The following is a 26,322-nucleotide window of genomic DNA, read 5'->3' as shown; positions in this document are numbered from 1 at the left end:
AGTAATGCCTAAAGTGCACCGCGTGAGGTGCACTGGTAGCAATACCACCCCTGCGGGGTAGACCATAAAGTCGAGCCTTCTTTTCGCTGTAGTCGCTAAATGTTACGTGTGCTACTTTTGGCTTTTTATGAGGATTTACTCTTATTTTATACCGTGTAATATGTCATAAATTATTAGTTTTTATGATTTCCTACCACTTACACTGTCGGGAATTTCCTTGTACAATACGATTAACGCTTGTCATAGTTAGTAATGGCAGTAGAAGCAGCAGCTGGTGAGGTTTCAGTATAATTATTTTGTTGGCGAAACAAATCCGCTGTGATGTCAGTGCAAAATATATATTTAAACTTACACCATTGTGGATTAGTTTTGTCAGTTGAGTGATTCGTGTGATGATGATGATGATGATGATTATTATTATTATTACGAAGGAAGAAGACCTTCTTTGAGGCAAGTTTTGTTGAATAAAATGGCTGCATTTTGCGAATTGATTTTATACTGAGTTTTCTTTATTTTTATTATTATTATTATTGACGGCAACTGAAATAACAATAACCTAGCTTACAAAGTAATGCGATTAATGCAACGATTTCGTAAACAGCTCGGGTAGAACTATCGGAGAACGCCTACAGCAATATTTTGTCATCCTACTCATCTTGACTCTTACGCCTCTGTCACTTAGTTTTCTCTTCAATCAGCAGCTCATTCAAATAGGTTTCATCACATACAAGTCTTGAAATAACAAGCACTGTTGATTTGGTATTTTTGGAAATCGAGCAAGATGTTTAAGAATCAAGAAATTGATTTTCACAAAACAAAAGTGTGTTTCTTTCAGTAAAGGTTTTGCTAGTTGAAATAACCACTTTTTGGCAGAATTTGATCAGTATTTTTACGGTGCTTCTTTCACGGCAAAATGATTTAAATTCTCAAAATGGAAACCAATTAGTTTGAACAATAAAGTGTTTCTTTTTAATTTTCTGTTTTGTCTAGATACTTATTCTCGTATGGAGATCAAACTAATACTCTATTTTTTTTTTTGTCTCTTCACAGGTTTTTGATGAGCTTCTGGCCAACTAGAGGGGGCTGGGGGCCCCTGAGGCCCTGTAGTGTCCCTGAAATGTCCCTTTGGCTGGAGTGAACCAAGCGCGGAGGGGAGACTGCGTGGGGAGGGCTTTCTGAGTAAGGGCGGCTTGGGCCTGCCCTTGCGAGCCAGCCCTTCGTGCCTCTCGGCACCACCGCCGCCGCCGCCCGCCTTTTGGAAGTCCTCAGGATGTCCTCCGACGGACGTTGACGCCAGCGTAGGGCAGTTATCGGTCACCGAGAAAAAGCAAAAGCCGCCGAAACATCGCCAACGGATATGACCCGCTGACGTCACCTCTACTCAGTCACTCACTTACTCATTGTCTTCGACGCTCTCTTCTGCAAACTTACTTAGCGACACGCCATCGTCATACCCACACGCACATATTCTCTCTCTCCCTCTCTCTCCCTCTGTCTCTGTCTCTCTCCTCAATCACACCTTTTCTGGCACTCGTTCTTCTCACCTCCTTGTTATTATATTACGTTTCTGCTGTCGTCTCGTCCGTTTTTCATCCGAGCCCTTTGTCACCAACTTCTTCATTCGAACCAGTCAAAACGCGAGAACATAACAGTCGACTTTTTCGTTGGCCGAATGTGAGAAGAGAAACAAATTTTGTCCGCCTGCAACAAACTTGTTTACGGTCCTGAAAAAAAAAAACGTCCTGAAAGATGTATCGATTTTGATGTGGTGCCGCTTCGACTGAAACCCTTGTCAGTTATTATGAACGTTTCAAAGTTCGCGTGAGGAGTGAGGAGAGAACATGCTTTAACAAAGGAGAATCTGAAGAAGACTAGTGGAAATAACTGACGAGGGGAGAGAGAAAATTGAATCTTAATATAAAAGCGAAGAGAGATCGATACTGCTGCGCTAGTGAAGGTTATCGAGAAACATTGACCTTGACCTTCGAGCATAAAGGTGTGCCCCATTCGAAAGGTTCGGTTCCTCCTTCCACGATGCCCAACATGAACCTCAAGAAACTCTGGAGGAAGAAGAGCGTCACCATCACCGAATACGACCCTACTTACAAGGTCGTGTACCTGGGCAATGTCCTCACAGGATGGGCCAAAGGTAAGTAACTTCTCTTATCATTATTTCGTCCTGTAATCTTACCTTCTTCTCCATTCCTCTTCTGCTTTTTGGCAAGAACAGAGACGTTGCTATCCAGGTTGTGACATTTGTAAAGAGTATCCCATTTTGGAGGTCAAATGGCAATGTTAGGCATGTCGATTGTTACCTACAGACGATTGCTGGGCCACTGGTTCGGTAGTCAGGAAGAAAGCTGTTCTAGATACATTCTCTTAGGATATTTTGATGTCATGTGGTCATAGGATTCATCACTAGTCAGCAGTTCGTATTGCTTGAAAACAATATATAGTAGCGAATTACAGATATGTGTATTTTGTCTTAGAGGACAGTAACTTTTTTGTTTACCATTGCTTGTCCCACCTCACTGGTGTTCGTTACGTAAATTTCGAACCGTCTTTGCTACTTTTATTATCCAGAATGTTGACAGTTGACACCCATTTTTATAATTGTTATAAAGTATGTAGGTGTCAAAGAATTCACCTAGAACTTAGGGGCTTACGAAATCCATGTGGCTTCTTGATTAAGGTTTTAGCAAGCGTTTATGATGGGGAAACAAACAAATAAGTGTCAACAAGTGGTCAATGGAACCACACCAGTTTCGTAAATTTTCCTACAACTCGCAATTCAGGGAAATCATATCTGGTCTCAGCGTTGTAATTTTCGCCGTACCCCTGATCGTCCAGTTTGGTTTTTTTAATTTTTTACAGTTTTTAATAAAAATTGAGTAAATTAGCCCATAGTTTGATGCGATATATAGGTTTATTCTGTTAAATGTGGACATAATACTCTGTAGAGACCTTTAGCCTTAAGCTAAGCTTTACCTTGTTAGAATAAGAAGTTTCCAGATAATTTGCTTTTGAGATAAAATTTTAGTAGGTAATGACCATTAGTTCATAAAATCCTCTTAGTTAGTTATTACACATCACCTGGTATTTTGTCCTTATGAGTAATTGCGCTGGGTGTAAAGTGATGTAAAGCGACCCCCTTTTGGCTGCCATATCTTTATTTTTTATTTTTTTTTGTGGTAGATCATGATAACGAATTTATCTTTCGTGGCACTATCCGTGAAATCAACGTTAAACCACGAGTTTATTCTCTTGTTCTTTTTGAATTACATTTTTACAAAACCTGTGACGGACTAACAGTTTTTTTTTTTTTTTTTGCCATGCATAGACTGTATAATCTTGTTTACAGTCATTCCAAACTCGTGTAGAAGAGGATCTAGAATAATCAAAATACCATTATTCCAAGCATGTGTAGAAGAGAAGAGATGAAAGAATAAAAAAAATATATCGTAATTCCACATTTTTGTAGAAGAAACAGGAGAATCGCGATCAATGTTTCGTAATTAGCAAAGACCCAAACAATGTACGTAACCCGTTTGCTCGAGTCTAGCTTTGTGTGTGATGCAATGTCCTTTTTTTTTTTTGTAAACCATTGTGTCATTGTGGTGGTTGGCCTCTGTTTCCATTGTGTGCATAGTTTCCCTAATGATGGCAGGAACTTCCTTCCGTAAGATACTTCTTTATGTTTTAGCTGCGTTTTACTACGAGAAAGGACTCTCTCTCTCTCTCTCTCTCTCTCTCTCTCTCTCTCTCTCTCTCTCTCTCTCTCTCTCTCTCTCTCTCATTGTTTTGTTTGACATTCCAGTGAGATACTTTTTATTTCAGTGCTTTTGTGCTTGGAAACGCCGTTGCATTCTCCCACGTTATGAGTGCGTGCGAATCTTACGCTTGTGCACCCGTTAATACTTGCTTGCGCGTTTTTGCGGAGAACTTGTTTGGATTCCTGTTGATAGAGCTGCCAGTTCTTAAATATATAAAAGCGGCTTCCAGTTCCTTGGACTGACCGTATTCTTTGAATAGCCTAAAGGTCTCTCTCTCTCTCTCTCTCTCTCTCTCTCTCTCTCTCTCTCTCTCTCTCTCTCTCTCTCTCTCTCCCGATTTATTCACACGCAGCTTCGAGAAATACTCAGAACATGAAGCGAGGAGATTTAAATAAAGTCTTTCATCGTCTCTTACTCTGGACTTAGCTGATTGTTTTAAATAAGAAATAATATTTGTCACTGTGTAAGTGTTTGTGCTTGCTTGTGGGTGTATGTGCGGCTTCCACAACGCGTGATAAACCCGCGTCTTTCTTCTCTTACTGATTATTGGTCGTATTCTCTGTGTAGTCTTTTGTAACTGGGATGGATATCTTGAAAGCTGACACGAGTCTTTGTCAACCAAGCTTCCTGGTTATAGCTTGACCCCTCTCTGGAAACTGATTCTAGCTTTTCGCTTAACGATACAGTCAATTGTAATTGATGGTGTTATTTCTCAAGGGGTTCCTCAGGGCAGTATGCTCTCAGCTATTTTTATTTTTCGTCTTTATAACATCAATTTGCCCCTCCATCAGTTTATGTTTTTACCGATAATTCAGTCTTCCGTCATTTTCCGTTCTTCATCTCCCAACCTTCTCTTATTTCTTCATCTCCTCCCGTATCAGTTTTCATTTCGCGAATTCAGCCTATAAAATTCTATTTCTTCTGATAACATATTAGGTATTCCGGTTACTGCAAACTGGCCCTGGAGATATTACATACTTAAGATACTGAAATGTTCCTCTGAAAAAAAATCAATTCAAGCTTCCCTTTGGCCACTTGGGTTTGAGGTATTGCCTCTTAAGGAGGTACCTCCTTCCTTCTCGATAGAATGGCTATGTGCTACTCGTCTGTGTGATGATGATCCTACCCATACCTCTTCTCTTGGATCGAGATCCGCTTGCCTCGGTCGGTGATATTTTGGTAATTCAGGAAGTGTTGCATTAAATCTCTGGCGAGACCATTCACATTTACCCTGTAGACATCAGCACCATTTGGTGGATCTCACGGTTCGGCGACCGTTTGAATTTCATTCTCCCGTGTTGCCTCGTAGAATATAGAATTTAGGCCAAAAGCCAAGCGCTGGGACCTTCGAGGTCATTCAGCGCTGAAAGGGAAATTGACAGTAAGAAGGTTTGAGAGGTGTAACAGGAGGAAAACCTCGTAGTTGCACTATGAATCAATTGTTAGGAGAGGAGGTAAAGGAAGATAAGAAGAGAATATGAACGGAGGTGCAGTAAAAGGAATGAAAGGGGTTGCAGCTAGGGGCCGAAGGGACCCTTCACAGATCCTTAAGTAATGCCTACAGTGCACCGCATGAGGTGCACAGACGGCACTACTTCCCTACAAGGGTCGTGACGGAAAGTCCTATCTGGCTGACTATGATGTCCGCCAAATCTTTTAGTTTTCTGTCAAAGAAAACTACTGAGATGGCTTTGTCTGTCCGTCCGCAATTTTTCTGTCCGCCCTCAGATCTTAAACAAGTAAAAACGGCATAAAATACTACTAGTTAAGGGAATGTACGATAATGCTTCGGAAATATTTATCATTTATTTCTTGAACCTCCATCTAATTATCAAAAATACCTACATTATAAACAAGGAAATAATACGCATTAGTTTCTTCGGCGTAGTCGAGTTTTCTATATAGCATATAATGCTGTATGAAAAACTCAGACACGGCCCATGAAATTCAGCCGCGGCCCATGAAACTTTCAGCCACATCTCGGTGGTGGCCTGTGTTGTTGGCACCTATAGCGGTGCCAGACACACGATCATGGATAACTTTAACCTTAAATTTGGTATGTTTGATGGTTGGAGGGTGGACGATCAACATACCAATTTGCAGCCCTCTAACCTCAGTAGTTTTTTAGATCTGAGGGCGGACAGAAAAAGTGCGAACGGACAGACAAAGCCGGCACAATAGTTTTCTTGTACAGAAAACTATAAAACTGCTGAGGCTAGAGGGCTGCAAATGGTACGTTGATCATCCACCGTTCAGTCATCAAACATACCAAATTCAAGATTAAAGTTAGCCATGATCGTGCGTCTGGCGCCGCTATAGATGCCAACAACACTGGCCACCACCGGGCCGTGGCTGAAAGTTTCATGGGCCGTGGCTGAAAGGTTCATGGGCCATGGTCAAGAGTATCATGGGCCATGGCCAAGAGTATCATGGACCGTGGCTGAGAGTTTCATACAGCATTATACGCTGTACAGAAAACTCGATAGCGCCGACGAAACTTAGGCGCATTTTTTACTTGTTTATACGTATTTCTAATAATTAGGTGATGGTTCAAGAAGTAAATTATAAATATTTCCGAAGCATTTTCATACATTCCCTTAGCTAGTTGTATTTTACTTTGTTTTTTAGAAGGAAAGGAAATAAATGAGTAAGCTTTAAACCAGATCTTCTAGTATATTTTATGCCGTTTTATAGAAGGAAAAGACATAAATCATCAAGTTTTGAACCAGATCTCCTGGATATAGACAGTGTTATTTACAATTTACCTATGAATAATGAAACAAGTTTCCATTTACTCGGATGTATGCAGGGCGTCCCTGTATTCCTCGCTGGGTGAGCGGGTTCCGTTCTCAGCTACCACTCTGTTGGTCGGGAGTTCGAATCTCCGACCGGCCAGTGAAGAACAAGAGGAATTTGTTTCTGGTGATCTATATTCAGTTCTCGCTATAATGTGGTTCGGATTCCACAATAAGCTGTAGGTCCCGTTGCTAGGTAACCAGTTGGTTCTTAGCCACGTAAAAAAAAATCTAATCCTTCGGGCCAGCCCTAGGAGAGCTGTTAATCAGCTCAGTGGTCTGGTTAAACTAAGATATACTTTTTTGTATTACATCGCTTTTAAAAACAGACTACTGTAGACTCAGTCCAATTCCCACACTCTTGAGTCTAGACCCACCGCGGTATCTCTTCTTGGTTTAGTCCCTACCACCATCGAACAACACTTGGATATTGATCGCTATGTTTGTGTAAGACATTCCATTGTCTGTGTATCTTTTGTTAGGTGTTACGACGGTGAAGAAAAATGGAATGTTAAAGGGATTTTTCGCTGCATTTCCTTGGAACACCTGTAGCAAGTAACAGATAGTTGTACGAGAGATTGAAAGCCTTGCCTGTTCTGACTCGGACAGTTGTGGGTCGTACTATCTTTTGGTTCTTGGAAGTCAGTCATACTCAAGAGATTTAGCGGTAATTATGCAAAGGACACTTGCATGAACAGTAGTACAGTAAGTGTATTTTCTTAAATGGACGTCCTTCATTCTCGTAGATTTAATTTTCACGACTTAAGAATGTCGTCTGATATTGCTAAGAACGTAGGAATGTTAAGCAAAACTCCCTATATCAACCGATATACTAATGCCACGTACTTCAGATCGATTGTTTTAACAATGATGGAGTATATTCGTCTTTAAAAACCATCGTTTTTAAACTTATCATCTTTAAAGGATCGTAGGATATTCTGCTTTGCTGCCACCCGTAAGCTTCATTTCAAAATAGAACATACACTAGACCTATATCGCCTTTAATGTTTGTGGCTCTGTGGTTGTTTAGTTGCTGTAGACGAAACTGGCCCTATGGAAGTAAGATGCTTATGTTAATGAGAGGGAAGAGAAGGGAATATAGAGTTTAGGCCAGAGACCAAGCAATGGGACCTATGAGCATTCAACGCTGGAAAGGAAATTGAGAGTAGGTAGGTTTGAAAGGTGTGACGGGAGGAAAAAACCTCGCAGTTGCACTTTGAAATAATTGTCAGGAGAGGGTGGATAGCAAGATGGAGGAAAAAGAATATGAATGGAGGTACGGTAAAAGGAATGAAAGCGGTTGCATCTAGGGGCCGAAGGGACGCTGCAAAGAACCTTTAATAATGCCTACAGTGCACCCTGTGAGGAAGGATAGGTTAATGAGAGGCCTGGTGTGGAACTGTTGACTTAGTCCCATCCCAACCGCGCTCTTGGAAATTGAATGTACCAACTGGTTTTCCCAGTAACAGGTGATCTCTTCCTGTTCAGTTTAGTTTCATGGCGTTGGGCGCGGGGGGAGGACGATAACAGTTTTACATTTATATTTTATTTACCAATGCTGTCTTGAGTCATAAACATCCATTTTTAGGTGTATTAATTATCAGTGTATCTGGGCAATTTTCATTACTTTTACTTGTTCAATTTTGCCTGTAACATCTCTCAACTACTTTTTCTCGCCTTCCCCAAGTTGGTATTTGAATCTGCTTGTTAGGTATGTCAGTTTTTTGTCTAGTCTTTTAAGACAGAGCTTTTATAGCGAGCATGTTTTATAGTGTGTGTTTGTTAAGCATTGAAATGTTATATTAAGCATTTTCGAGCAATTTTTAGGACCAGTCAGCATTGCTGGAACGTCGCCTAATTATTATTGAAGATACCAGTAGTAGAACAGTGGTTTATCCATAGTTAAAATAGAATATAGAATTTAGGTCAAAGGCCAAGTGCTGGGAGCTATGAGGTCATTTAGCGCTGAAGCGGAAATTGACGGTAAAAAGGTCTGAGAGGTGTAACAGGAGGAAAACCTCGCAGTTGCACTATGAAACAATTGTTAGGAGAGGGTGGATAGCAAGATGGAAGAGAGAGAGTATGAACGGAGGTACAGTAAGAGGAATAAAAGAGGTTGCAGCTAGAGACCGAATTAGGGACGCTGCAAAGAACCCTGAGTAATTGCCCACAGTGTACGGCATGAGTTTCACTGATGGCGCTACCCCCGGTTTAACTAAGCTCCCTCTTGAGGCTGTTATTACAATGGCTTTCGACGTACAAAACTCAACATAGTAATACACTCTCCATGAGATTTTTAAAGAGGGGCGTTGTTTTTGCATCGTTTGACTTCAGCGACCCATGAAATTCAGGTGTTTCTCTTTTGGCGACGCCCCGGTTTCCAAAATTACAATAAAAAAGAAACCATCAGTTTTCTCTTTTGCTTTGAGTTAAAATCAAAGCGCTTTTCATTTTCACTTTTAAGATGCTTCGATTGTGCTTGTCAGTGAGCGCGTGTATTGTATACATGTGACGCTGCTTCTATTCTGCTCCTTTCTCGTGAAAATGCTTTGATTGTGCTTGTCTGTGGGTGCGTGTTTTGTACATTAACATTAAATTCTGTTCTGCTTCTTTCTCGTGAAAATAACGAGAATAATTTTGTTGTAGCATACCATTTCTTGCGTTTGCTATTTTGTAATTTCAGTTAACAGAGGATAGTTCTCTAATTTGAAGTCCTCTTCCGTTATACAGTATTCTTTCTCACTAAGTTCTCTCAGTTCATTTACTTTCAATGCGAAGGATTTGTCAGCTTCTCTGGTGGAATAGACATTTTTTCAGTTGTGTGCGCTTTTGCAATTTTGTCATGTTGGTGTATTAAAGCAATAGAGTGGCTGGTCTTCTTTGCGTTTAAAAGTTGACGTCAATAATTATTCTGAGAAAGTACTCAGAAATCCAGTCATTTTTCAATTAGTTGCTGTGCCAGATTCGCAGTGTATATTATGCGGGCAACAGTTTTGTACATTTTATTCAGATTTTTTTATTAGCACCGTCATTGCTTTATTGTCTTGTTTTTGGAAGACTATTGAATTCTATTTGTCTTAATTATTAGAATAGTGGTAAAATTTTATCATAATACAGCAGAACTCTTGGGTTTTAATTGATAACTATTTTCGAGTTCACAGCAGAACTCTTGGGTTTTAATTGATAACTATTTTCGAGTTCATTCAGTACCATAATGCTACATTGAATAACTCAAAAACTGCTGTTTCCACCACCCATTATTCCCTCCTCACTTGCCCCCAAATTTATTCTTCCCTCTTGCTACTCTACCTCACTGACTTGTGCTCCACCTCGTTCCCCAGTTTATTCTTCCCTCTTTCTCATCTACCTCACTGACAAGTGTCTTCGCTAATCTCGCATCCTGTCATGTTCACCTAGTTCAAACCCACTACCAGAGACAAAAAACAAAGGCCAAAATCAAGGGCTGATTCTTCTTTATTTGTACAGTACTAGGAGAACTGGTGAAAAGCTGCAATAAAAAATACAGTCAACAGAATTACAATGTTTAAAAATTAAATTGCGGACATCAAACTTGAGATACACCAAAATTTGACCATGTAGCATTGGTAATGTCTGATGATGGTAGAATTTGACCATGTAGCATTGGTAATGTCTGATGATGGTAGTCACACGAATCCGGTAATAAATGGACGAATTTTCACAGTTTTCACCTAGAAATACAGTATACAAAAACGCTCACAATTACACTGGCAGTGTTGTTTGACACTGACTGTGTTCTAATCAAAGATTCAAGTCTTCTAATTCTTCTTCTTTGTGACGCAATGGTGGAGCAACCTCTGGGTCTTGTTTTCGAGAATTTTACTCATGAATGTGTTCCTTCTTCATGGGATTTCTTCATAAGCTTACATCTAACAAGTTTCGCTCGTTGAACAGCTTGCACTCTGTTGTTTGGCAACGGTTGCTGTTGTGTGTTAGGGTAAAGGATCTCCCTTAACTTCCTGTGGAGTCTTGCGTTGAGTCAGTCTTGTCCTTGTAAGAACGTCCTGGTTTGTCGTCATCTTTGGTTCTTGATGAAAATTGAAGATTTGTCCAAAAGTGAGAGTCCTGGAAGTAAACGAATCTCGCATTTCAAACTCCATGAAGCACGGTTTCAATATTTTGCTGGTTGGCCTGTTGGCAGCAGACATTCACTTCAGGAGGTACATGTTAATTGTCAAGAAAAGTCTCTTCTATAATTACCCATCGTAGTTTCAGCTGCTGTGCATAAGGTGCCTTTTATGGTCCATAACACTTGATGTGCCAGAATGTGACAATTGTCATTGACAGGCATGATGTTTCCACTGATTTATCTGATATGTGGGTCAATGTTGGCAGTTTCTTATAACCGACTGACAAGTCTTTTTTTTTTTTTTTTTTTTTCTCCACATGGTAGAACTTTGCCAGTACATGTCGACAAGATATAATTTTCTGGAGAGTCCCAGATATCCAGTAATTGGAAGAATTCCGGTGACAAGTAATCTAGTCATTGATGATCACATACAAACCATCTTTTCCCTGTTACCTTCACGAAACGACCACAGGTAGGCACATGATTTTCCACTGTATAACAGTCCCCATATGATCACATACAAACCATCTTTTCCCTGTTGCCTTCACGAAACAGCCACAGGTAGGCACATGATTTTCCACTGTATAACAGTCTCCATACACTTCATTACAAGTTGAACTTAATGAAGGAACAGCAGCGGACTTTGTAAGTGCTCCTCGTCTCCCCACATGTTCCCTCACATGTGAGCTTGACGAACTTGTTGGTCTGTCACTTGTAATATGTAGTATGGCAGTATGTTGTTTACTCCTGCCCTCCTTGCACATATATTTCAGGGCTCTTCTGCATGTTGGAAGGGCAACATTTGTATTAGATGTGTTCTTTCATATTATATCTCTCTCTCTCCTCTGTGTTTGATCTGTACAGTCATCAAGTAAATGTTTTGTATTGTGAAGTATGCACCATTTCAATGGTTGGGCTTCACTGCCACTGACTCTGGAGTCCTCAGATTTTTGGTTGACAGTTTTCTTTATGATGACTGTTTATAGTGAGTGTTTTACTTTCCAAATGGCCTTTTAAGGAGGTGATGGTTCTTCAATTTCACGTGGAGTTCCTCTTTCTTGAGAGCTGCGTTCTGTTCCCTTTCAGCTATTCTGTTTTAACATAATGGCATCTTTCTCAACAAAAGCCAGTTTAGCATTTGCAACTTCTCCACTGGCTTTCTCTTATGCCTGAAGCTCCACCGTGGACCTTTTACCTTTTACCTCGACTGCCTGTTGATCTTAATTGCATGTGCCCAGCCTGTGTCATCGATTGGCATTTACGTCGACAGTTCTTTTTTTCTGTGATGTCAGGGAGTCTAAATCTTTGGAACTTTCTTCTGTGTTCCCTAGTGGCTTGCAGAAAATTCAGTCTGCTGCTGATTGTAAATCTTTGGAACTTTCTTCTGTGTTCCCTAGTGGCTTGCAGAAATTCACTGTATATCCAGTCTGCTGCTGATGTTTTTATGTACTAAATCTTTGGAACTTTCTTCTGACCTAGTAGCTTGCAGAATATCCAGTCTGCTATTGATGTTTTATGTAGACTTGTATGATTTTCCTCTTAAATAAAATCAGGTTTATTATATTTTCCTGTTCCCTCTGTTTCTTGAAGCCAGGAATCAAAAATATACCCCCGCAAAAATGCTGAATTACCTAAGAGTTTACATCTTTGTGCTTGAAGCAACTCAGTCCCTTCTTCCATTAACAAAAGTTCGGATCTCTTCATTTGGAATTTGTATCTACCTCCAGAATCATCTCCGTAGTTTGGGTGTTGTTCTCTGCTTCCATACTGAAGTATGTCTTTGTTGTCATTAGTTGATAAATACAAAAGATTGGAACACAAGTGAGCAGTGTTCCATAAGCCAGGAATGGTGCTCCAGTCTCTGGATTCTGATGAAGACAACAGGCATGCTGGACTATTTTCACTGTATTGGCACATCCGTATAGTTTAAAGCCACTACCAGGGACAACACTAAGGCAGTATAAGGGGCTGTTGGTTCTTTATTTGCACTGGCAGTACTGGTGAAAGCCTACAATGAAAAATGCATATTAATAAAAAATGCAGATGTATAAAATTGCTGTTGTATAAAACAGTTAAATTGTAGAAATTAAACCTGAAATACCCAAAATTTTATAATTTAGCAGTGGTATAATATCTGCTGGTAGAACTGCACATCACACAAATCCAGTAACAATTGGATGAATATCTCACAATTGTCACTGAGGAATACAGTATATACTAAATGTTGACAATTAACTTACACTGTAATTCGCCACATATTGTGTTCTGATCCAAAGATATACTTTTTTATCTTGAGAATTGTGCCCACAGATCACGAGACGGCCACTCCAGTAACAAAAAATCTTGATTATTGCGTCCACAGATCACGAGACGGTCATTCCGGTTAAGATCTGAGAGATTTCTGTAAATTCCAAGTATTCTTGAGTAAGTTCACTTGCATATTTCTCAGATAAGTTGGTAATGTAATCCTCATTACAATTAAAAATCAAAGTATTGAAATAGTGTGATCCAAATAAACCAAATATAGCAATCCCAGTAAAAGCAAATATAAAGTGTTGTATGAGTATACAGCATACTTTCCATCTGATCTGTTAGATATCACTTATTCCATTTATATTCAGTGCTGAATAGTGGAACATTATATGCAGCATACACAGTTAAACACAGTACACACATTTGTTCAGGAGGAGAACCATATCCACAATGTGTCAAGTGAGTGTAGGCCCTTCCATTGATCTCAAGTTTGAGCTATGTTTCCCTCTTTAATATTACAGCCAGAAAGACTACTCCAGTCTCTGGATTCTGGCGAATAGAACAGGCACGTTGGGCCATTTTCACTGTACTGGCAAATCCATCTAGTTTAAACCCAACACCAGGAATAAAATAAGGCTAGTATAAAGGGATGACGGTCCTTTGTTTGCACTCGCAGTTCTGGTGAAAACATAGGATAAAAATGCAGATTAGTAGAATTACAATGCATAAAATAATTAAAGTGCAGATATTAAACACGAAATTCTAAGAGTTTGACAATCCAGCATTGGTATTGTCTGGTGGTAGAACTGTGTTCTTTTACTTCCACTTGAATCCAAAAATAAATTAATGTAGTATATATTCCATAGTTGTCCCTTAGAGGTACATTATACACAAATGTTGATATTTACACCTACAGTTTGGTTCTCAACAGAACGTGTTCTAATCCAAAGGTATACTTGAATAAATCTCGAGATGCATATCCACAGATCAATTACAGACAGTGAGGTTAAGATCCGAGACAAGAGATCTGTAAATACCAAGGATTCTCGAATTAGGATCACACATATATTTCTGAAATAAGGTGATAATATAATCACCTTGACAATTTTACAGTTAAAAATCAAAGTACTGAAATACTGTGATCCAAATACACAATATATATTAGTCCATGGAAATGCAAATAATATACAGCACCACACTTCTCTTCTCCCAGTGCTACAGCCAAGCCACTGGCTTGCTGCTTTAAACTGTAAACCTTATCCCATGAAGTCTTATTTATCGTCCTCTTCTCCGTCCATCTACATAACAAATCTAATTAGTAATCACTACTGCATTATAATGTTTCACCTAGTGCTACTTACCAGTCTTTCATCTGAGATTTCTCTCTGTATTAATTTGACATCGGGCTACATCTACGCCATTTTCATTCAAGATGTTCATCTCTCCTCTTGCATGTTGTCATTCAAGATATTCATCTCTCCTCTTGCATGATGTGTTTGCAGTCACCAAGTCTGCGGCTCTCTCATTTCTAATATCAGTCGTCTTTCAATTTCTTCCCCAATATCCACGTTCTTCATACTTTCTGCCCCAGTCCTTTCTCTGGCTGCTTCTCATTATCATCACTTACTTGTTGTCTGTGAGCTTCATTTTCCCCTTTGGTGAATCATTTTCTTGGGTCATGTTCGTTTACAACATTCCAGCTTTGTAGCTCTACTCGATTAGGCTACTTGACGTTCACATCGAACACATTACACAATCCCTCCAGTTTTCTAAATGTCACCCAAACATCATTCCTTTCCTTGTCTCTCTAACTCTACTACTTGTGGTTAAGGCTACGTTTCGAACTTGATCTCATGCATCTTTCCTGGTTCATCTCAAGTTTGATTTTCTCCACACACGACACATTTGTTTTCCGTTACATCCCATCTTCCTGGGTCCTTTCAGCACCCCCATAATTGGCTGTAAATTCAAGGAACCCGTTCTACCGGTGCTCACCAAAACATCTTTAGCTGTAGTCCTGATCTAATCCTGGTGTGGGGAACCCAAGACTCGTCCCATATGAGGAATGCCTTCACCCTGCCACAGTACCGATGACTCATAACTTGCCATGAAGTAGGGCTAAATTATCTGGTTCTCTGCTCTTGTTATTGCTAACCAGAAAGTTTTGGTGGTGATCTTGACCTTTTTCGCTTAAAAATCTACCTATAAAGTAGCACGTAGTTTTCACTCCAATTTTCTTGTCTTGCCTTCACCTAAGCGAGAATTTTGAACCATGCAAGGCAAAGCCAGGTATCATTTAGCCAACTGAAAAATCTGTTCTTCTTCTTTCTCTGTTCTTCTGCTTCTTCCGCATCTAATAATTATTATGTTTCTTCCTTTTATAACATTATTATTATGTTTCTTCCTCTTCTATTATTATTATTCTTTCCTCTTCTATTATTATTATTATTATTATTATTATCATCTTCCACAGGCGATGGTTGTGTGGACAAGCCTTTGGCGACTCTTTGGAGGAACTACTGCCAGAGCAACCGGCAAGATATATCAATGAAGGTATGATGGAGTTTTTAACTTGTGATTTTACTAACTTCCCTCATTTATCAACATGTTCTGTAGCAGTAGCACGCCCAGTTTGAATGTGCTGTAGAGGAATCCTTTAGTTTTTATTTAATTCAGGGCTAAGTAATTTTGCTTGTATGAAGTTCAAGCGAATTTCGCTTTTTTTTTTTCTTTCAAGTTTTCAGTGCTAGAGAAAACATGAAGATATAACTTATTACCATTCTCGGAAGCTTTCCTTCTATAACGTGGTGCTCGTCCAGAAACTTTATAATAATAATAATCTGGCAGAGGTGCTCACGCTTCATTACATCCAGCCGGATTTCACTTTGTTGGTTCAAGATGAATGACCCTCTCTCGCTCCAATTAACCCGTGGGTGTAAGTCATTCTTCGAATTTCCAGATGGCAGATATGAGCAGCAAAATTTATTGTTCATTGTTTTCCAGGTGACGATATGTGGGGCGGGCCTTCGCGCAGTTACCCACGAGCATGGACTGACCGAGTACTGGGCCCACAGGGTCACTTACTGCGCGGCCCATCCAGCATACCCCAGGGTCTTCTGCTGGGTCTACCGTCACGAAGGGCGGAGGCTGAAACAGGAGCTTCGCTGCCATGCTGTGTTGTGTCCTAAGAATGAGAAAGCGGAGGTGAGTTTCTCGAGGAAGATATTACACTGGCAAGAAATCTATAAAAAATTATATTACACTGACAAGAAATCTGTAGAAACTAGAATCCTTCAACAGAAATTAAAAAACGCTTGAGAAGCACTCGAGTATTTAGAGACATTCTAAAGAAATAATTGTAAAAGGTGATGACTGACAGTGCTGTAATAAAATCAAATTGGCGTTAAATGTAAATTTTTTAATGAAAACGGTAATTTTATGTAATCTTTCATAGTAGTCTGTGATAACTAGAGGCTTACTTCCATCAGCATTTTATAAAGACTGCGAACGCTAGTCATTCTTTTTAATCTCGATCTCAACTGCGTTTTGGACAGTTGTCTCACAGTTTCAAGGTGTGCCGTTATTCAGAATACGGGTTTGTCATCGTCTAGTCGGTGAGGTTCAGAATTCTATGTACCACTGGAAAATTTTTGTCATTTTTGATAAACACTTTCGTAATTGTTTACACAATTTTTTTTTTCTCAACCAAAATTGTAATGTACTTGATATGATTACTATATTTTTGTTACAAAAATAGTAATATAATTGATACATTTAATTCAGTTTATTTTACCCTCATGACCAGTGTGCATTCCTTAAACTTTTCCTTTTGTTTAGAACTGAACCTCCGCCTGATATTCCACTTGTTTACCTGAAACATATACACACATTATTATTCAGAAAAAAACTGTTAAAATGATTTTCACAAAAAAACTAAGCAAAAGCTTCAAATGTTTGTCTACATACGCCCATTAATATGTTTAAATCCTTACCCAAAGTTATTTTATTCTATAAAAAATGGATTTCATATTTGCCGAAAAAGCAAGTTTCTGGAATTTGGTTACTGAAAAATACTTTCCTGTTTTCAGCATGTTTTTGTGAACATTGGTGTGACTTTTTCATCATAGATATGAGTACAAGAGTTGTATTGGATAATATTTCCTTTCCCGATACACAGAAGCAGACTTTAGCATTAGATTTATCAAAGCTAAAATTCATACTTTTTTTGTCTTTGCATTACTTGGCAACTGGAAGTCAAGGGAGCTAGAATAGTTATGTAAAGCATTTAATTTGTCAGACACAACCAGTGCCCCTTATTTATTAGTATTTTTCGTTCTAGCCACTTCTGGTGTTTTTGTACACATTAATCACCCCAAGGTTCAGTGGCTTACATGTAAGAACCGCATTGCAGTGTTGCCAGTCAGCATTACCTAGTAAACAATGATGAAATCAGAGATAAAAAGTCTTGTAATGTCTGCAAGGTATTTTTCTCGTCACTGAATTATACATAGAACAACTAGCTGGAATTGCTTTTGGTATCATGGGTTAGGAGCATAGATGTTTAAAATCTGAATAAGCAGTCTTAGCATGATTACTTCATTTCATTCTGTCAATACAATTAAGAATATATTTTGAAATTTATATATGTTTGTTGGCGAAGTGCGTATTCTGAATATTGAAAACCAAATTATATTTTGAAATTTATATGTTTGTTGGCCAAGCACATGTTCTGAATATTGAAAAGCAAATTTAAAAACCAGTCACCATATTCCAGGCTTGAAACCCCAGTGTAAAACTAAAACTATTCACCATATTCCAAGCTGTGATGAAAAACCAAGACTAAAACTAAAACCTGTCACCATATTCCAGACAAATTTAAAGCTAAAACTATTCACCATATTCCAGGCTGTGATGAAACCAAATCTAAAACTAAAACCTGTCACCATATTCCAGGCTATGTTAAAGTCTAAAACTAAAACCTGTTACCATATTCCAGGCTATGTTAAAGTCTACAACTAAAACCTGTTACCATATTCCAGGCTATGTTAAAGTCTCCAGCTAAAACAAATTACCATATTCCAGGCTATGTTAAAGTCTACAACTAAAACCTGTTACCATATTCCAGGCTATGTTAAAGTCTACAACTAAAACAAGTTACCATATTCCAGGCTATGTTAAAGTCTACAACTAAAACCTGTTACCATATTCCAGGCTATGTTAAAGTCTACAACTAAAACCTGTTACCATATTCCAGACTATGTTAAAGTCTCCAGCTAAAACAAATTACCATATTCCAGGCTATGTTAAAAACCAGGTCTAAAAACTAACACCACTCACCATATTCCAAGCTATGATGATAACCAAGTTTAAACTAAAACCACTCACCATATTCAGAACTATGTTGAAAACCAAGTTTAAAACTAAAACCAATCTCTATATTCCAGGCTATGGCAGCACAGCTGAGGGTACGCTTAGCCTCAGCATTGCAGGAGTTCCGCCGAGAGAAGGTTGTGCGACAGAATGCTCGTCTTTCCCTCATGCATGCCATATACGACTCTGCAGCCATCCCGCGACGCCGGCTCCTCCTGTCAACTGGTGCTGCAAACTACAGGCCTCCCCTTGAGCGGTCAAAGAGCGCACCAAAATTAGGGGCCATTGAGGAGAGTATTGAAGAGGAGGATGAAGAGGACCTGGGGCATAGTGATGACGAAGATATCGATGGCATAGAAGGAGCTTCAGTTCACCTCCGACCAGAGGAAGATGGAGGTGGTTCGAGCACTGTGTCCGAAACGATATCTGACATTGTGGTGGACTATGATTCTAGTAGTGAGGCAGCCAGTGCCGGCCAAGACAATTACGGTCTTGATGATGAGTTTGAGGGCACTCCACATTATTCTTCTGCATTCCGTCACTCTGATAGTCTTTTGTATTGCCCAGTACCTTCTCTTTCACCTCTTACTGAACAGTCAAAGCACGAAACCTTAGTGGTTGCTGAAGAGCCTGGAGGAGTAGAAGGTGGTGGTGGGAGTGGAGTGGTGAGTAACTGTGGAAGAGAGGATCTGGGACTTCTTGCTTCCCTCACTCGCGAGTTGAGTCTTGGTGCACCGACAGAAGAATCTCTTACTTCAGATCAGCCCGAGTCTCTTGGTTCGCACTGTGATTCATGTAGTTCTTCATGTGGAGCTTGTAGTGACCCTTGTGATGTTGCGGTGGAACAGGAGCATCTGATGAGTGAAAGTGACCATATGAATGAGGATCGTTCAATAAATGGAAACAGTGGACCGGGTAAAATGGTCCATATGGATGGGGACAACATTAGTGAGGAAAGTGGATATTCTGAAGACAAAGACTCACTCCAGAATCTAGATGCTACAAAACTGTAGCAGATTGTTGTACATTAATCACAGTGCTCAACGACTGTGAATCAAGTAATCTCTGATACTTCATATTATTTAGATTACCATATAGGTCCCTTTCCTCTGTGTGATTACAGTTAGGAATGCGTGCGACATATGCATGAACACAAAAGTGCTTCCTCGTTTGCCTCTCCTGTTCATGGTTTGCTCTTTTGTTACTAGTCCAGTGAAGTTCAAACTTCCTTGTCATTAAAGGAAAAGAAAGCACACTCTCTTGATGGTGAAAGATTCTCACGAATCCAAAGCAGAAAGTTGGGACAAAATGCTGAGAATGGATTGGATCTCCCGCGAGTTTGATGTTTCCAATATTTGCCGTACGGACTCGCCTAATGGTAATCTTATAGTCTAACTATAACACATACCCCTAGAATGTGAAGGCTACATTTTGAATTAAATAATGTATGCATTTTATTTGTAAATTATGTATATCTGAACTTGAATGATAATATACATATAGTTGTTATGACTGTATAATTTAACTGCAAATCTCTCCTGTAGTGAATCACAAGAGTGGGCCTTAGCTAGCATCTCCTAGACTGTTGGTCTAGGACCTTTATATTAAGTATTTATATGTGATGCTATTACTGTTTCAATGTAGCTAGGCCAGCTGTTTTTTAAGCTTTTTAAGAGAGTCTCAGATATATATGCCAGTTATTTCTTTTACAAGCAACCTACTTAGTATTCAAAATACATAAGTTAAGGCAGCCCATGTATAGATTATGACAGTTTGTTAAGGTAATATACAAGTAACATACTGGCGTTATAAAGATTTGTCACTACCTACCTTAAGCAGAGCAAAACTGAAACTACTGTACTGTTGGTGGATTACTAATTATTTATAATACCGTGTTTAAGGTCAACAGTGTTCGCGAATGTTGAAGCATACATTCACTTTTTATAATACGATATTTGTGAAAAATAAATGTCACAGAATGGCTAAGCCATAAGGTACGTTAATCTTTAAAAGCAATTTTTTGATGTATAACTATTTTAAAATTTTCTTCAAACTTAGCATTATTAATTTATGCATAGGGCCCTTACTATAAATAATTTGCAGTGTGGCTAAGTGAGAAGTTGATCGGTTTTATTTTGTAGAGAGTTGACTGAGAAGTGCCATATACAGTATATTATATGCCAATGCTGCCACGTAGTTCTATCCTCTTTTATTGCAATTCAAATAAAACTGCAGGATAGCTTTACTTCCCAACCATCCATTTCCCAGCTTTGCCTACTAGACAAGTGCAGGAGTGACAGAACTGACACAGTTTTTGTGCGAGACCATAAAATACCATGTGTGGTTCTGCGCTCAGGAGGCTTTTTCTGAAGTTCACGGAATGTTAGCTTCTTCTCTGTTCTGTGCAAAAGTTCCCGTTCCATAGCGAAGAATTGTTGACATTTTCCAGGAGGCTTGCACTCATTTGCTGATTTGGGGGGGGACTGCAGTGGAGAACAGAATCCCGTCTAGTAAGTTGATTAGCTGTTTACCCCAAAGGAATTCTCAATGTTCCAGCGGTTACGGAAAAGCTGCATTTTATCGTATGAAGATTTTCCAGGTTTAACTGGTTTCAAAAATTCTGGCTTTATCATTTTTTTGTATTCTAATGGATCACCTTATCTGTATGACTTAAATGTGTGATAATTAAGTATGGCTTGGTAATTTTAACATGATATACTTATATTTTAACAAAGGGTGAAGGACTGAAAGTTGACTCTTTTAGAACTTGGCTGCAGGTCAGATCATCAAAGTGGCTGCTATTTTTTATGGTCCTGAAGAGACTAGGAAAGGCATTTTTATTGTTTCTCATTCATTAATGTTATTTATTATTCAGCGATATACTCATTTCTTTATTTTTTATTGAACATCTGATCTTTCTCATCCTGTTCATTCATAAGGGAAACCATGAGTAGTGGAGGAGAGATACAGCCAATATTCTGCAGCGAGTCGTTGCTATTAGATTATCATTCTTGGCACTGTATTGGTTCTAGTGTGTAACACACTGTACTGTTACAAATTGGTATTGATTCTCATCAGTGTCACTTGCGCTGGCAATCATGTAATTATGCTGTATTGTATGGACAATTTTCTGTGTTCATTTTCATTTTTCTGCCTAGAAAACATTGGTGCTTACTTTCTTTTATAGTGTTTTCATTCATTTGTAATCGAGGTGTAAAATTCAAAGCGTAGTTCTTCATAATGCCCCAGTGTTCAGTACTTAAATCTGTATGGAAGTGGTTTAAAATTGCGGATTGAATTACTCTTGCAGAAGTCCTTAAGCTAAATTGCTCTATTACTTAACCGTTATGAGGTCACAGTCCTTTCCTGAAATGCTGCTGATAACATTTTGTTCACTGGTTTCTATAAATGTCGATACGGCGCGGAATATATATATATATATATTTTTTTTTGTAGTTTCCTATACTGTAACTGTTTGTCATCAACATAGAATTTTCATTGTCGATTGCGTAAGAATCATTTAGATGAGGATATAAATTATTCTTATACTATAGTTACAATATTATCATTAACTCTCCTATATCATAAGTTTATGTCTTCAGCAGGATCTGCGTGGAATGCGCACTTTACTTGTGGTTTCTCTCCACACTTGTACTGATTTATAATAACTGAGATACACAAATGACTGACATTTATTTTAGTAGGAAATCTCCCCTGTAGTATTTCCTATTTAGACTTGTAACTCGTATGATGAAATTATTTGTCGTGCATTCTTACTAAACGATAACTTATTATTCATTTACCACTTCAAACATTACACTCATTCCAAACAGTGATACTAACATTTATTGTGGGAGAGAGTGCAGTATAGTGCATTCACCTTTGTTATCTTAAGTGTCCTCTCAATTTCGAATCGAGTCATTTTAGATGTTAATGTAAACAACAATTTCAAGATTTCTCGAAAGTGTCTTATTGCAACATCGTAATTGTTTTCGCTTTACGATCAATGTACTGTGAAAAATGCGCATTCTTTGGGGGAAAAAATGGAATTTTCGTACGTGCTTAGTAAAAATCATGCAGATTGCATTATCTTCCTAAGGCTTTAGAAATGTCACAAGGAACATACTTACTGTATTTTCACCGGAGCTTTTTTAGTGGTTCAAAGAAAAAAAAATGAGCTTTAATGTGTTTTTCTTTGCACTGTTTTACATGTGCTGCAAGCAATCCTCTGTAGAAATTTTATATATATAGATTTTTCCACGAAACACAGTCCTCTGATGAACTTCTTCTTTATTTTAAAAGTCAATTTACTGATGAAATATGTAATCTGCTCCCATTCAGCACTACTATCTCGTACCTTTTGCAAAATGCTGATAAAGGAAGATATACTGTGAGCTTAACAGTGCCCTTTGTATGGTCAAGATGTCTGCCAGGATCATATTTTTGTGTAATCTCTAAGGCAGATGATGCAATGCATCGATAGACTATCTAACGAAACTTCTTAATTAAGCTAAAGTAATGGAAATTTAAGAAGTCAGTGGAAAATAGGTTCTCAGGTTATTTGGCATTAGAAATTTTACTGTGAAGCACTTGAAAACTTTCCTTCGGTTTTGAATGTAACTCAAAGGAGATCTTAAATGTTTATTTTCAAGTTGGTAAAGTATTACAGTATGTTAATGATTACATAAGGTTATATGGGCTTTTGATATAGCTATTTATATAGTCTACATTTTTTTTTTTGTCTCTTACTGGACCCTGGTGTTTCAGAGGAAGGTGACGAGACAAACAGACTTTCAACACAAGTAAATTAGGTTAATATTATCATCATCATCATAGTATCATTACTCTGGCAGTAATGGTACACGCTTTATAAATATCTAAATGAAGCAATTGAATGATTTAAGGTTGTTCAGTGATGGAGCAAGAGAATGCATTCTTTCTAAGAATGTTGTTTCATCTTTCATTATCATGATCTGAGAATGCATTCTTTCAGTGTTGTTTCTTCTATTATTATCTGTCTTGTTGAATATTCTGCGCGTTGGGGGAATAACGATATTCCAGATGCAGTTCGAGATGTCAATATTATAAAGCGAGATACTGGTGCTACTACTGTGTTTTTTCAGGCAGTGGCAAGATCAGGGCTGAGTGAGAGAGAAAGAGTGAGAAATGTTGTTCTTGAAAATTACAACCAAGACGGAAAAAAAGGGGAGGTACTTGAACCGCCATCAGAAAATCCATGGCTTACTTTACTCATTGTGATGCAAGCTACATTCCATGTATATATATAGCTATTAAAAATGTCAGGGATGTACATAAGAAATGTAATTTTGTATCATATAAGTAGATGTTATCTATAGAATTACCAAATAAACTTATTACCCTATTGCACGTTTTTCTTTGCATCTGAATCCTACCTTTTTTTTTTTTTAATCAAGGTCATACTCCAAAATATTTGAGAGGCAAAAATCATTCTGAGAGTATTGCTAAAGCAGTACTGGTCTGACCCTTAATGACCACCAACCAAATTCTCTCGTGGTGCACTGCAGGCACTGCTGAACGGTGCCTTCAATGTCCCTTCGGATCCTGGGTGCACACATTTTAGCATTTTACTTGACCTCCATTTCCTCTTCCTTCAGTCTTGCTGTCCATGCTCCTTAAGTGTCCATGCTCCATAAGTGTCCATGCTCCTTAAGTATTACTCCTCAGTGCAAGTGCGTGGGTTTCTCCCAATTCCACCTTTAGATCCGTGTTATTCATCTCCTCTAAGTACTGAATAAAAAAAGGTTGAAAAGCAGGTCATCAGACCATGAATCAATCTCCTTCATTTTCTGGATCTCTTCTGGATCTCTTCATCTTGCTGTCGAATAACTCTAACTCCTCCTTGTCATTGGCTTAAGCCCTGAATGGCCGAAAGTGGCCCGGTGCTTGGCAGATCAGCCTAAATTTCATGAAACAAAATAAACTTCTCTCTGTGAGCATTCTCGGTTATGAAACGCTGAAAAGGCTCAGGTGATTCTTGTAAAGGCGAGTAATCCGACAATTTTCTCTCTTCAAAACGTGTCTGGGAAGCACTACTGACCCCGTGGCAGATGTTTTTAGCATCAAGGTCAAGGTCACTAATCTTGGCTTCTACCTGAAGGGGCTTCATCAACGTTTGCAAACCAGATTCGAACTTTACATCTTCAAGTTCTAATGTCATGACCAAGATTAAGGTTGTGTACAGAATCGAAAATATTTAAAACAAGTAATTCCACCTTTTGGCAAAGTACAGTATATGAAAAAAAAAGGTAGATGCACACTAATCAACAGATACGTCAGTTGATCTCCATGCACACCTATGCATCACATTCTACCTTTGTTTTAAGTCTGACAAATCCCATCAGTCTTGAAGCAGGACATCAATCTTGAAGCAGGACATGCGATGACGACATCAGAAAGGCAGACGAATGGAGTGGATATCACTTTTAGGCTCAGTAATGTGAACACCTTAAAATTTTCGAAAAATATTGCTTTACACAAACTACTCTCTGGCAGTTGTATCTCGTTAAATCATAATTATGAAGAGAATTATCGGTAGTTGTTACCTAATGGCAACTACCAAGAACTATCCAAGAACTCTCACCATTGTTGGTGCGCAAAAGGGAACGTTACCGTCTGTTGATTCACAAGTTTATCGCTTTTTGAATAATATTAAATGCAGTTAAAATCTGAGTGTCGACTAAGAATTAAATGGTGGTTTAAAAACGTGTTCTTGCACAAAGAATCAAAAGTTTTTTTTTTCAGATTGTAAAACAGTTTTGACACAAGGAATTCATAAGTATTTTCTGATTTTATGAGTTTTGTTTTGACAGGGCGTTTTCCGATTTTAAGAGTTTTGGCACAAGAACTCAAGCGTTTTATTTTAAGGCACAGTTTTGGCACATAAATTTTCAAAAGTGCTTCCTGATTTTAAGATAGTTTCGGTACAAACACTCAAAAGGTGATTTCTGATTTTAAGACAGTTGTGGCATAAAGAATTCATAGCTGTTTTCTGATTTAAAATCAAAGAAAGAGTTTTGGCACGAAAAAATCAAAGATGCTTCCTACTGTAAGACAGTTTTGGCAAAAATACGTCACTTCTAAGAGACCAAAATCTCAAATATAAACACCGCAGATCCAACGCAACTGATATGATATGACACAAGCAATCCACCTAAAGAAACCCACTTACAAAACGTTCTACCCACCAGCTACTGTCTACAGAGATGCCCAGTAATTTTCTTTTGCTTGCTGAAACCCTCAGCGAGGTCACATACCTTTCGTTATCCTCCATCATAATGGTCCGGTAGTTATCTGTCGAAACACAGCTGCATTAAGCACTTCAACGGTCTCATTTTTTTACATTATTCTAAGCTTATCAGTTGCTTCCCTCTGTCCCTGTCCCCTTATATCTCCTTATCTCTTGCATTCAGCATGTTGTCACAAAGCATCCACATCTGGAAATAGCAAAATTTCAACCTTAGCCTTTGAAATACCTTCAAGACCGCTCTGTTACCACGCCAAACCCCAACTGGGTGCAGAGAGGCAATATGAAACAAAACAGCAACATTCTCACTCATATATTATATAACTGTAATCTTAAAAGCAAGACACGGCATCTTTTTTACCTGGCAAGATGTCAGTCGTAGAAATGCTGTTATCTGCTTCAATTACGTCCCCGCCTATGTAGGTATTGTTATCTAACAAACCACTGCCTTATACAATGGAACGTTTCGCTTCCCTTGGCATGGACGCCAAGCTTCAGTACTGAAATGGCGTGTATATAGGTTGATGAGCAGCGGGAAGGTGGAGAGGGGAGAGGAAGAGGGGGGGGGGGTGGCCGCCAAGCGAGAGACAAACGGTTGTTACCCCTGTAAAAGGGATTGTCTCCTACACCTGGTGCTACCGAATCGTGGTCTTTTGATAAATGAGGGATACGACCGGCCATTTCGACCAGAAGAGCAATTCTTTGCACTTGATACTCGAGCATGAAATGTTATCAATA

General features: G+C 38.8%; 1 protein-coding gene and 2 long non-coding RNA genes across 8 annotated transcripts in view; 1 reads left to right on the top strand and 2 right to left on the bottom strand.

Annotated features, from left to right (window-relative positions):
- Positions 1-23,683, top strand: part of LOC136854043 (protein FAM43A) — a 351,269-nt gene extending 327,586 nt beyond the window's left edge. For all 5 annotated transcript variants that reach the window (XM_067130110.1, XM_067130105.1, XM_067130108.1 and 2 more), the window contains 4 exons: positions 1,051-2,149; positions 15,403-15,482; positions 15,933-16,133; positions 18,374-23,683. In XM_067130110.1, the coding sequence (XP_066986211.1) occupies positions 2,035-2,149; positions 15,403-15,482; positions 15,933-16,133; positions 18,374-19,312 (1,335 nt within the window). In that variant the 5' untranslated portion in view covers positions 1,051-2,034 and the 3' untranslated portion in view covers positions 19,313-23,683. The remainder of the gene's footprint in view (positions 1-1,050; positions 2,150-15,402; positions 15,483-15,932; positions 16,134-18,373) is intronic.
- Positions 12,042-15,315, bottom strand: LOC136854047 (uncharacterized). The gene is made up of 5 exons (XR_010857607.1): positions 14,291-15,315; positions 13,844-13,956; positions 13,351-13,607; positions 12,917-13,077; positions 12,042-12,684 (listed from the first exon to the last, which is right to left on the bottom strand). It is a non-coding gene; the product is annotated as an uncharacterized lncRNA (long non-coding RNA).
- The window catches only part of LOC136854046 (uncharacterized), a 46,561-nt gene continuing 36,218 nt past the window's right edge, over positions 15,980-26,322 (bottom strand). The window contains exons 3-5 of one of the 2 annotated variants that reach the window (XR_010857605.1): positions 25,595-25,774; positions 18,315-19,153; positions 15,991-16,113 (exon numbers count right to left, since the gene is read on the bottom strand). This is a non-coding gene — a long non-coding RNA (uncharacterized lncRNA). Of the gene's footprint in view, positions 16,114-18,314; positions 19,154-25,594; positions 25,775-26,322 lie in introns of both variants that reach the window. The other variant, XR_010857606.1, reaches the window with a different exon arrangement.

This window comes from Macrobrachium rosenbergii, chromosome 28, assembly GCF_040412425.1.
Source record: "Macrobrachium rosenbergii isolate ZJJX-2024 chromosome 28, ASM4041242v1, whole genome shotgun sequence".
Lineage (NCBI taxonomy): Eukaryota > Metazoa > Arthropoda > Malacostraca > Decapoda > Palaemonidae > Macrobrachium > Macrobrachium rosenbergii.
The sequence above is the reverse complement of the archived record's forward strand: the minus strand, read 5'-3'. Positions and strand labels throughout refer to the sequence as shown.